This window comes from Habropoda laboriosa, unplaced genomic scaffold (genome assembly GCF_001263275.1).
Source record: "Habropoda laboriosa isolate 0110345459 unplaced genomic scaffold, ASM126327v1 scaffold102, whole genome shotgun sequence".
NCBI classification, from domain to species: Eukaryota; Metazoa; Arthropoda; class Insecta; order Hymenoptera; family Apidae; genus Habropoda; species Habropoda laboriosa.
The window spans coordinates 1,237,256-1,249,118 of record NW_017100262.1 but is presented as its reverse complement, the minus strand read 5'-3'; the positions used below and the strand labels follow the sequence as shown (position 1 = coordinate 1,249,118).

The following is an 11,863-nucleotide window of genomic DNA, read 5'->3' as shown; positions in this document are numbered from 1 at the left end:
TTAAGCATAATAATATATTTTATTACCAACAAATTTACATGTATAAAATAAATCAAAAATTATTTTCAAGTTAATTGTTTTTATATTTATAATATCAGAAATTTTTATACTTATTCCTTTGATACATGTAACTGTACAGTTGAGAGGAGTAGTGGAAGGAAGACTTCAATTACCAGCAAAGGCTTAATAATGATTGGTCACTGATTTTAATTCTTTTATTGTATCCAACTCTGGTTGTCCTTGAAATCTTGGGATCATGTGAGGTCACTCAAACATGGCAAATATGCTGAAGTAATGATATCTGTATCTTTAGTAACTTACTAATGAAAAAGTACTTGATGGTGTAAGTTAGTGCAAACATTATATTAAAATTTAAATAATTTACTTTCAAAGAAATTAAATATTTGTCACAGTTTTACATAAGAAAGTTCGTATAAAATACCAAACATAAAATGAAGTGGGTAGTTCTTGGCATCACACTAATAACATGGAGTTGCATATTCTGTCAAGATATTGTGTTTCCAAAGGATGACAAGTTACCCTATCTTGGTGGTGACAGCAGCAACACACCGGTAATTGTATTTGAATAAATGTATAAATATTAATCTTATAAGATAAAAAAGAAATTTGACATAATATAATGCAAGTAAAAAGAGAATGCTTCTTTTCTTTTTAGATGACAGAGCGTGATCCAATTGTGGCACCAAATGAATGTCCTGAAAACATGCTGCTTTACCCTGGATCAGGAAGTAAGAGTACGTGGATATGTGATTGTAGACCAAAATTTTTATATTTTCCTTTGAATGATTCTTGCTATGAAGCATATAAACAAGGACCTTGTAAACCACAACATTATGTGGTACTTCCTAAGAATGAAGTTGTACCAAAATGTGAAAAAAATCCATGCTTGGTAGATGGTGTAGTACAATATAACAATACATGTTATTCTCTCAGAACTGTAGGAGGTCCTTGTGCTCCTAAGGGTATAATAGAAGTAAATGAAACTACCTTTGAACTAGAATGTGTACCATCAGATATTGAACCATTTATAATAATACAAGCACCCAAGAGGCAATGTCCTGTAGGAAGCCGTAGAAATTCTGTAGGAATCTGCAGAGAAGTAATACACTGATTTTTCCCACATAACAAACTTCTGGTTTTATATAAAAAGATATTTATTCACTTAGCCTTGCTTATATAATAAATTTCAATGTATTAATGTGATTCTGGTATATTATGCGAATGTAACATATATATTTACAAAATATATTTCTTAACATATTTAAATACGTTCTTAATTTATACACATTCAATAATCACATATATTCATACTTGCAAAAATTCATACCATCAATTTATCTTTTTTCTTTTTAAGTAACTTACTTTCACAGTATGTAACTGTTATACACTTTGTTATTCTCATATACTGTATGTACAAACAAATAAAAATATAATACAATAATAAAATACATTATATTTAACAATTGTGTAACATTGATTAAAATAAAGACACTGAATGGACCATTATAAAATGAGTTCTAATGCTAGTTGTGGGAACTATAAATTGTAATTTTATGCAGTCTTAATTATACAAACATAAAAATTATATTCTTTAAGCATATCCCATATTGTTGTAACTATAATTGCTTGTTTCAATCAATATAGTTATTCAGCTCCATAATAGATTGAAATGTTATTTTAGGTCATGTTACACTATTGAAACTATATTGGTAATGGACTGTGCGTTTGTAAAACTGATTCCACAGGGTATAAATATTTCTCTGGAGAATAAGAATAGTAGGATAAAAAAATACTACCATCTTAATATTGAAGATTTTTACATGTTCATATTTTTAAGTTGATTCTTGTATTTCATTACTTTTGTCTGCTTCTATCAATCTTTGTCTTTCTCTATACATTGAAACTTTCATATTTTCTAATTGATGGTATCGTAACAACTTTAATACTGCAAAAACAGATAGACCAACCCAAATGGATAAACTTGTCCAAGTGCCAAATTGTGCTGCACCTAATTCAATATAAAAACCAGATGTGTCTATTCCATCAGCTTTATCTATATCATTTCCAGCTGCTAATTCACATGATGGAAATCTCTTGGTCATACATTGACACCAAGTCATAAATCCAAGTGTAATAAAAATTGCAGCAACTAAGGTAATTAGTGTAAGAAATATTGAACTGACAACATCTATGAATGCAGACAAGAAAGAACTGTCTTCTCCACGATACATAAGTATAGAAAGTCTGTATATTTGTATAGCAGATGTTAATAGTAACATTAAACCGACAAATATTGTATAATTACAATAAGATTGTGGAGCCCAATTTATTACAAACTGACCATCAGACTCTTGCCATGTTCCTGTTGAAAACAATAGACAATGTCCTCTGTAAACAGACAGGAAGAACACGTAATGTAGTTTGTTGCATATGTATCCTAAATACCACCTGTCATGTATCCTAGTTAGAATCATAGCTACCTAAATTCGTCCTGATGCAAACTCATAGGTATAATAATGCAAAGTGACAAAACAAGAGCTACGACATAACCGGATATTTGGCTAAGAAGCAAAATATTAGTTAGTGCCATTGTCCAAATGGTAAAGGCAAATTTATGTTTTACAATGTATTTGTAGGAATGAAAAACAAAATGTTTAATAAGCTTCTATTAACTGTCTTCTTGATAGACCGCCCACTCACTATGCACTTGAACTTATTAGTAAACTATACACAGTAACTACTGTGAATATAGATACGTTCAGGCTAGTAAACCTTTCGAAAATATTCGTATCGATTGTATGAACTTAAAAAAAAATCTTACTTCAGCGATTCAATTTTAAGTAATATTTAGAAAAAGAATATTTCATTTGAAATACACAGTTGATCTATACGCCAAGCAAATTTTACACTGATATAAACGACGGAAATAAAAAATGGTTTCGATCTTTCATCGCGCGTTAGACAATAATTTGTTGTGCATTAAAAAAAAAAAAGAAGAAAAACTTAAGAAAACGAACGAAGTCTATGACCTGATTTTTTTTATGTTATTTTATTAAAATACAATTATTCATACGATAATGTTTAATACTTCGAAGGATACTAAAAATCGTTAATACTATTTTTTTGCATATATATATATATATATAAATACTTACATAATAATATTACAATGAAAGTAAATTACAATTTTATATGTTTTGAAGATAATGAAAATAAAAGGAATTTTCTTTCAAATTCTTCAGAGAAAACAATATTCAAAATAAAAAATGGTATAACTTAATCTGATTTGTCAGTATACGATTTTCTGCATTATTTTATTCGTTACAGAAAAATGAAAAAATATTCTTGTTGATAAATCGTGAAAAACTACATTACGTTCTAACTATGATAGGAAGAGGGAACGAAGTTCCATCGATGCATGAAAAGTGAAAGAGTATTGGAAAAAGTAAGTATCGGTGCATCTCTCTCCAAAGTCAGCTGATTTCAGTCAATAAGACACCAGTGTTTCGTTCACAGTGTATGTCTGATAGTCAGACTTCTATGTGTGTAGTGTGTGTGTAGTGCATCCAAAGGAAAACATTACGCAGCTAGAACCCCGTTACATCCGAATCATCGTATTATGTTAAGAATCATTGCACCAAAGTGGGCACGTGTTAGAAAGATGGAATTCACGTGGATAAATTGTTTTTCTTGTACCGTGCCCGAATAACAGGCCTAACATAAGACGTATGACGAAAATTACTTTCGAAAAATCCATGTCTTTCTTAGATTAGATTGTCAAACGTGGGAATAAAATGTCTTGGTTGGGATGTCTACCCTGGTCTCAAGGGATCAAAAAACGCGCCTGCAGATATCTCCTACAACGATATCTTGGTCAATTTTTAGAGGAGAAATTGACATTGGATCAGCTCACTGTAGATCTTTACAATGGAACTGGTCGTGTAACCAATGTCAGGCTTGATGTACAGGTACTGTCATTTTCTTTGTTTCAAATCTCTTTGTTAGACTTCAGCTAGTGACTATAGAGATAAAGTGAACACTTTGAGTTGTATGCATTTTTTCTTTCTCTTTCATGGGAGCAATTCTTTTAGTTCAAATGATGTTAACAAAGGAAGAAATAAAAACAAAATGTACTTTGACAAACTTTTTATGATAGGCACTTAATGAGATGGGAAAACAACAACATCTCCCACTAGAATTTGTTGATGGTTTTGTGGCAGAAATGTCTGTCAGCATACCATGGTCAGCTCTGCTCAGTGAAGCTAGTTATGTGGAAGTAACCAGTTTAAGATTAACTGTGCAACCTAGGCAAAGAGCAGAAAGTGGAACTTCCATGTTTGAATCTATGTGGAGCTCTATGACATCCAGTATGCAACTTGCACAAGAATGCTTACAAGAGGATGCAAATAATGTTGGAAATTCACAACCACTAGAAGGAGTTGAATTATTTGCACAAACAATAGATTCAAGTAGGAATTTCATAATGTTTTAGAAAGCTATTTAATGAAATTCTTAAAATATATAAAAAATATGTATGTCTCTATTTTAGTTTTATGCAGGGTGAAAGTAAGATTTATAGATACTGTAATACGCTTGGAACATGTGCCACTGGATTCTTCAACTGGTGTTGCAATAGAAATGTGTATACAAAATCTTGAATATTCAGATGAAGCAGGCTTGGATCCAAGCAGTACTTCATTAGATCCTAGTCAGTCAACAAAAGGATATGTTATGTCAGCATTCATGACAAAACGATTTTACTTGGAAGGGGTGACCTTTCATACAGATGAATTTCCATCTCGTGCAAGAACCTTTTCTAGAAGTATCATAACAACAAGCAGCGGTTCTACACCAGATTCTAAAGTAAAATTTTTTCACAGAACTACTAGAAAACACTGTAGAAAGAAACATGAACAAAACATTTTGGAATTTTTTTCCTACAGAATTCAGATGGCCAATTTTCTTCTGCACAAATATCTCCCAATCAAAACACGCAAAGTCCTACAGAAGGAAATATTAATAATTTAAATGAATCAAATCCTATAATGTTTGCTAAGTTGGCAGGCAGGCAAGAGATAAGAATGAAGCTGAAGCAAGGAGAAAGTGTTTCAGGGCCAAAGGTAAAGTTAATTGAAACTAAATGATATACACGTGTTGTATATTAAAAAGTAAACAAAAATATACATATCATTAAATTATAATGCGTTTGGCACGAAGTAAAAGAGAACTAATTACTTCAGGTAGAATTAGAAGTGACACTGGGGTCATTTACTTCGTTTTTAAGCCCGCGGCAGGTGCACGTGCTATTAGAATTAGGACACGGACTTGCATCTCCGGATTTGGAAGATGTTAGTAACGTTGCACCAAAAACGTACACTGAGAAACCTATGGCCGGTAGTGATTTTAATCGTGTGGAGCGAGAACTCGTTGATCAAATACATTCAACTCAAGGATTACGTTCTACGGTAATACAAAAAAAACAACAACAACTATTACAATTTGTAAAAATGTGGAAAATTAGTGAAATATATTGATCTTCTTAACAGGATTTAAAGCATACGCAAGGTTGGTCGGCAGCGTCTTGGGATGAGTCTGATAACGAAGACGTATTTCTACCGATGCGACTGCCAGGATCCACATCAATGAGTGATTCAGTCACAAGCAATAATGTTAGCATGGATGGGAGTACATTGTACAGTAGTATTAACTTAAAAAATTCAGCGACAAATTTACCAAAGCAACAAAAACATTGGCATAGCGTGGATAATAGCCCCTCCGCGGAAACGTCTCATTTTCATGTGAGAGTATCTTCCATTGCAGTAATCCTATTGCACGAAGATATATTGACCACGTGTGTAGACGGAGGTGGTCTAACGCGTTCTAGCATACAGCAGATGAAAAATTTGGCGGACGATTTTTTTAAGCAATTAGGATTGTTTGCAGCTGGAGGATATGGAAATAAAGATTTTGATAAAGCATCTAAAATACTTTTAGATGCTTGCCATTTAAGCCACATTAGGTTTGTGTAATCAGTATAAAGTAATGATAAAAAGAATTTAGAAATATTTCTTTTTCTTTTTTAATTATTGTTTATTTCAGATTACTTACTGCACCGCTGGTTATTGAAGGAAGGGAAAAAAATACCACATTATCCTCTGCAGTATCTGGAACTTTAACTTTAGCTAGCTTAGAAATCGTAGAATGTTTAATAGATTCGAACAATTCTAATGCAAATGGAATTTCGCCTACAGAATTTGTAGAATTGCTTACCTTTTCAAAAAAAAGTTCATCAGGTGTTGGTTTTACCAATAAAACGGACTTTCAAATGAAATTTAAATATGTAGAGGATATTCAAAATGCACGACAGGCTCAATTAATGAAATGTGCACACCCTTGCACAGAAATTGAGTAAGTATATTTAAAATGTATTTTAAATTAATTAATTATCTTTATATTATATCTTTAGCATTGAATTGGAACCATGCAAAAGCGAAGTTGATATAACCATTGTAGATAGGATATGTGCTCTACTTAATCCGCAACCTATTTGCGTTTACAATCCTGTATCTAACGATAGAAACATTGTAAGTTGTTAACTTTCATTATATAATTATTTTCTAAGATAAGCGGTCCTTGTCATCCTTTCATTACAAAATTCACAGAATCAACAAACGTTGTTTTATCAAGCTGTAGAGAGTCCCACTTTATCAGACTTTGCAGCTGTCATAAACGTATCTTCGTCACAATGTACAATAAAGTTAAGGTAATTTATAAATCTACAATATGAAGGCAAAGATACCATATATAAAGTACAAAATCAATTTAATGAAATTATTTAAAAACAGGTTTCCAATACCAGATTTAAGGCCGTTGCACGATATGAATCGGGCGCCATGGTGGAAGAGATCAGTGAGAACGGATTACGTGATCTTAAAATTGACAGATGCACAAATTCATTCTACTATAAAGAGTCGTCCTCAACCTGTGACGAAGCACGAAGTTCAATTTAGAAAATTATTATTCTCGTATGCAGAAACCGATACAGACATACCATTGAATATAGGCAAAGTTACAACCGACGAGAAGAACGTGTCGTGTCAGCAAGTCAACGACGAAGGATTTGATTGGGCTCGAATAGTTATTACAATTTATCCACAACGTTTAAGCGGTCAGTTGGAAGACAGTTCTGAGGAAGAACCAGATTCTAGTTTGGATGAAACTCTGGAGAACGCGCCTAAACACCAGCCATCGCCATTCAGCTCGAAACGCGTTATTCATGAATCTGACACACCTCATTCCAGACCTCATGCACAGGGCGATAAGAATGATTCAGAGCAAAGGTTTGTTTAATAAAATCTTTTATTTAAAAAAAAAAACTTCCATTTACTTTTTTCTCACTTCAACAGGGAAGGCGAAGAATTAATTATACCGGGAAGTCGAGAAGAGATGCAAGAGTTTATGGATGAAGGCATTCATAGCTCTAGGATACAGTTAGAAATCTACTTTCCATGTGTCTCCGTCCAGATACCATCTAAACACCTATACGAGTTGTTGTTTAACAGATTCAACACTGATCTTTTTTTATGGAAACCATCAGCGCCGAGACCAAAGTATGGCACACACGCAGAGAATCATATAGGTCTCGACTTGGCGTCCACTTTGTTGCAAGAATCAGTTTATCCTAGGTAAATGACAGTAAAAAAAAAGTACATAAATTTTTTATGATTTTATTTAAAAGTAAAATTACGTATTTTAGATTTAGCACGTGTAAAAGCAGAGTCCAGTACGATTCTGAGTCAGACTCAGACGAGGAAGGAATATTTAATTCTGCAGCTGACAAGAGCTACAGACAACATCAGGAGAAGGTGTCCAGGAATAGTCAGAGTAATCTAGCACTAATTCTGAATATAGATCAAGGTCTCCTCTGTATGTACACGCCCGTTCGCGATGCAATGCGTAACGTTATTCCCGGGCAACAAGGGGAATTAATAATCCGAGTGGAAGACGCGACGATTTTCTCAGTGACCTCGTATAAAGGGAACGCGAATCTCAGTTACCTATGCGCAATGGTAAAAGAAACGTCTTTGGATCATTGTGGATTAATGACCACCCCGTCACAGCCACCTTCATTGAGACATATTGATAGCGCCACACCGCGACATTGTCAGAATGCTATATATAAAAGCGAGCCAGGTGCAAGTGCAATAGCTACGAGAAATAGCGACAAAGATATGGTGACGCTTGCCATTCGGATACAGGCTGCACATCAGACGCATCGTATCAAAGTTTGTTTTATAATAATTTAACTGAATATTAATTGTGAATACATCTTAATAATGGATAGAGTAATCATGATTCATTTTAAAATAGACTTTTAGAGTGGCAGTAGGCATAGCGAATGCAACACTGAGACATAGAAAGTGCATCACTGATACATCGTGGTTCAGACAACTAACAGATTGCCTGGATGTAGCGGATCATCCAGTTGCAGGATACTCACCACCAGGAATATTAACAGAGTTACACTTGCACTTTTGGGATTGCGCGGTTGATTATAGGTTCTTATTTGTACAGATTTAGGCGACATTTCCAAAGTATGCTAATATAATAAAACAAAATCTATAATTTCAGGCCAATTCATCTACCATTAAGATCAATGGTAACTCTCGGTAATTTTAGCGTGTCTAGCAATATTGCTGCTCGAGACTATGTGTGCGTAATGGATGTAGCGTTGTTCGAGTTATCGTTGAGATTGAATGATAAAATGTATGGTGGAGCACCCAGGGTGGATCTGAGAGCAAGTAACAACGTACTGCACGTTCGAACGTGTTCAGACTCTGGTCGTGCTCTTATTCAGTTGCTGACTTATTTCGCCAACGACGGAGACTTGGCACCTAATACGGAAAGTCTCGAAAGCTTCACAGTACCAAGTTCTGGCGACGAAGAAGGTCTTTTAGGGGATGAGTGTATTAATACTTTGAGCGAGAGTCAAGTTCAACGTGTGAGTAATTTGATGAAAGAGGCGATGGAAGAAACTGTGAAAGGTGAAATTACTTAATAAAGAATAACCAGTGAAATGAATATGAATAATTGATTTTGATTAATTGTTATTTTGCAGGAACGCCTTCTAAAGTGGGCAGTAACAAAACAGTAGCTGAAAAACCGGTGGAAGTGTTTTTCTTTCCGGACGAGTCTTACCCTGCTTCGCAAACGGTACCTGAAATGTGTAAAAGTCCTGAATGTGCCAAGACAGAGTGTAATATAGAGGTTGAAGACGCGAACGAAGATTTTTGTATATTAGGGGAAGAAGCTGGTACAGGCATCATGCCAAGACACGGTGTGCCGGAAGTTCGTTGGCTTTGTCAAGAGTCTTTAAGAATAGTAGATAACCACTTCGCGATTCCACTTGGTAAAATTGATTTGTTGAAGGCTCCGAAACATTTTCCGCCACCCATTTTAAGGTACACCCTGTGCGAAATGACATTGGTGTGGCATATGTATGGAGGAAAGGATTTTGAAGCTGCACAATCGTCTACTAAAAAGCAAGTTGTCATCAATGACACCGTGCTTCGTCCTAACACAACCTCTCAAGATAAGTATGTATTAGAATTATGAAGAATTTTCAAAAATTAGTCATTGTATTACATGTTGAATTTATATTTACAGAAACAGATCACCATGGTGCGATGGAGTGACTTTCAATAAATCCAATCCCAATGAAATACACTTTGGAAAGGTATTAAATTCACCGAGAGGAAAATGCAAAGAAACAACAGATTGGCAAGTGATGGGAGGACCTGGTCGCAGGCACGATATTTTAATGGAACTTCAATTGAATAAAGTACGCTTTCAACATGAAGTTTATCCAGAGAACACCGCAGAAGCGGCGAGGCAAATATTATTGGTGAACGAAATAGAAATCAGAGACAGATTGGCGTCCTCGCATATTAACAAATTCTTATATCAGTACATTAGTGAGGCGATGCCCAGACAGTCACACGCAAATATGTTTGCCATGAAGGTGGTTCACGTAAGACCTGATCCGAGATTAAGTGCTCAAGAGTGTTGTCTGAAGCTCAGCCTACTGCCTGTACGTCTAAATATTGATCAAGACAGCCTACTGTTCTTGATAGAGTTCTTCAACGAATTGGGTAGCGGTACGAAGTATGCTCAAGAGAATTCTAGCACGCCCAATAATCCTCAATCCGCTCCGGTATCCAAGCAAGGGACACCAACGCATCATCTGCCTGTTATGAGTGTAAATGACACTACGCCTAATTCCCCGACGCCAACGAATACGTCTCAAAACGATAGTATAGATCCAAATTTATTAATACTCTTGGAGGATGAGTTGATGATCAAAGAAAATAATAAAGTGCAAGGAAAACGGACGCAAGAAGTTCACGAAGATTGTCAACCGATATATTTTAGGTAAGGAAAAGAAAGCATGTTAAGCGTAGAGTTGTCGAGTTGTAGAATTGATATTTGAGTAATAGATGTAGAATAGTGTCCTTGTTGATATACCATATTAAAACTTGGTTTGTTTGATCCGTATCAGGAGTGTGATATTTTCCCCTGAAGTCCTTATTAGATTAGATTATCACGGGAAGCGTGTAGATCTCACTCATGGGCCGTTAGCAGGCCTTCTAATGGGTTTGGCGCAGTTGAACTGTTCCGAATTAAGACTGAAAAGATTGACACATCGACATGGACTTCTGGGATTCGATAAGCTTATTACGTTTTTACTTTCTGAGTGGTTCCAAGACATAAAGAAAAACCAGCTACCAAGTTTGCTTGGCGGTGTTGGTCCTATACACTCATTAGTACAATTGTGTAAGTATATATTTTAGTTCAATTATTTTATTTTATTCGTAATATTTTATACATTTTTTTAATTCATTTCTTTACAGTTCAAGGAATAAGGGATTTGTTCTGGTTGCCTATTGAACAATATCAAAAAGATGGTAGAATAATTAGAGGTTTGCAACGAGGTGCGAACAGTTTTACGATGTCCACAGCTATGGCTACGTTAGAGTTAACTTCCAGATTGATACATGCTATACAAAGTACAGCTGAGACTGCTTACGATATGGTCAGCCCTGGTCCCAGTGTGAGACATAAACACAAGGGACAAAAGGGACGTCGGAAAAGATACAATCAACCGTTGGACATTCGAGAAGGAATGGCTAATGCTTACATGCTAGTAAAAGAGGTGAAATATCTAACATAAAGAAAACTATGTAAAATTCTGAATATTTTATGTCGTCTAATTGATACCTATGATTATTTAGGGTCTGGGAGAAACTGCAAATCAATTGGTGCGTGTGGCTAGCGAAGAACACGAACAAAAGGGAGTTTCTGGTGCTGTAGGAGGAGTTTTGCGGCAAATACCACCGACAGTCGTTAAGCCGATTATTCTGGCTACGGAAGCGACTAGTAATGTTTTAGGTGGCATGCAATCGCAATTAGTGCCAGATGTCAGGCGAGAGGCTGTTCAAAAATGGCGGCAAGATTCAAACGATATAAATTGAAGTTGCTAACTTCGAGCGGTTATATTACAAGTCGATATCTCGATCGACCATCATGTAACATATGAATCCATGACGTGAAAATTAACAGAAGGAAAAACACGGACGAAGTTTTTTCCTTCTGGATAAGAGATGTACGATACGTGAAAGTCAATTCGACAATGCCTGAACGTGAATTTTACGAAAATTTCTTAGACCTAATTGCATAAATTTGTTGAAAGAAGACATCTCTAAACGATCTAACATATTCGTGCAACTATATACTTCAGTTCCATTGGTTTTGTTACATATTACGAAGAGATCGATCCAATTTG

General features: G+C 35.1%; 4 protein-coding genes across 5 annotated transcripts in view; 3 read left to right on the top strand and 1 right to left on the bottom strand.

The window, feature by feature from the left end:
- LOC108572839 (dimethyladenosine transferase 2, mitochondrial) overlaps nucleotides 1–2,823 on the top strand; it is a 4,231-nt gene extending 1,408 nt beyond the window's left edge. The window contains exon 5 of the mRNA XM_017935157.1: nucleotides 2,732–2,823. Coding sequence (XP_017790646.1) covers nucleotides 2,732–2,823 — 92 coding nt within the window. The remainder of the gene's footprint in view (nucleotides 1–2,731) is intronic.
- LOC108572917 lies at nucleotides 242–1,134 on the top strand. 2 transcript variants are annotated; one of them, XM_017935255.1, is made up of 3 exons: nucleotides 242–291; nucleotides 414–572; nucleotides 677–1,134. In XM_017935255.1, the coding sequence occupies exons 2-3, from the start codon at nucleotides 453–455 to the stop codon at nucleotides 1,130–1,132; spliced, it is 576 nt and encodes a 191-aa protein (XP_017790744.1). In that variant the 5' UTR covers nucleotides 242–291; nucleotides 414–452; the 3' UTR covers nucleotides 1,133–1,134. The 2 variants fall into 2 exon arrangements, with proteins under 2 accessions (XP_017790744.1, XP_017790743.1); XM_017935254.1 differs by having other exon boundaries at nucleotides 277–343.
- On the bottom strand, nucleotides 1,612–2,717 carry LOC108572916 (transmembrane protein 179). The gene is made up of 2 exons (XM_017935253.1): nucleotides 2,502–2,717; nucleotides 1,612–2,409 (listed from the first exon to the last, which is right to left on the bottom strand). Exons 1-2 carry the CDS (start codon nucleotides 2,609–2,611, stop codon nucleotides 1,854–1,856), a joined length of 666 nt encoding a protein of 221 aa, XP_017790742.1. The 5' UTR covers nucleotides 2,612–2,717; the 3' UTR covers nucleotides 1,612–1,853.
- Nucleotides 2,824–3,611: 788 nt separating the features above from the next.
- On the top strand, nucleotides 3,612–11,650 carry LOC108572882 (autophagy-related protein 2 homolog B). The gene is made up of 19 exons (XM_017935213.1): nucleotides 3,612–3,989; nucleotides 4,178–4,490; nucleotides 4,571–4,884; nucleotides 4,965–5,141; nucleotides 5,262–5,486; nucleotides 5,568–6,040; nucleotides 6,121–6,429; nucleotides 6,488–6,605; nucleotides 6,684–6,784; nucleotides 6,867–7,361; nucleotides 7,428–7,706; nucleotides 7,778–8,306; nucleotides 8,392–8,579; nucleotides 8,653–9,065; nucleotides 9,140–9,617; nucleotides 9,688–10,452; nucleotides 10,580–10,854; nucleotides 10,932–11,233; nucleotides 11,313–11,650. Exons 1-19 carry the CDS (start codon nucleotides 3,816–3,818, stop codon nucleotides 11,550–11,552), a joined length of 6,168 nt encoding a protein of 2,055 aa, XP_017790702.1. The 5' UTR covers nucleotides 3,612–3,815; the 3' UTR covers nucleotides 11,553–11,650.
- Nucleotides 11,651–11,863: the final 213 nt, after the last annotated feature.

Excerpts from the sequence above, each read along its gene's own strand:
- LOC108572882 (XM_017935213.1), top strand. The coding sequence starts at position 3,816 with ATGTCTTGGTTGGGATGTCTACCCTGGTCTCAAGGGATCAAAAAACGC. Across the intron at positions 5,487-5,567 it reads CTCAAGGATTACGTTCTACG|GATTTAAAGCATACGCAAGG; the intron begins GTAATACAAAAA and ends TCTTCTTAACAG. Across the intron at positions 9,618-9,687 it reads AACACAACCTCTCAAGATAA|AAACAGATCACCATGGTGCG; the intron begins GTATGTATTAGA and ends TTATATTTACAG.
- LOC108572917 (XM_017935255.1), top strand. The coding sequence starts at position 453 with ATGAAGTGGGTAGTTCTTGGCATCACACTAATAACATGGAGTTGCATA. Across the intron at positions 573-676 it reads GTGACAGCAGCAACACACCG|ATGACAGAGCGTGATCCAAT; the intron begins GTAATTGTATTT and ends TTTTCTTTTTAG.
- LOC108572916 (XM_017935253.1), bottom strand. The coding sequence starts at position 2,611 with ATGGCACTAACTAATATTTTGCTTCTTAGCCAAATATCCGGTTATGTC. Across the intron at positions 2,410-2,501 it reads TTGCATCAGGACGAATTTAG|AGGACATTGTCTATTGTTTT; the intron begins GTAGCTATGATT and ends GTCTGTTTACAG.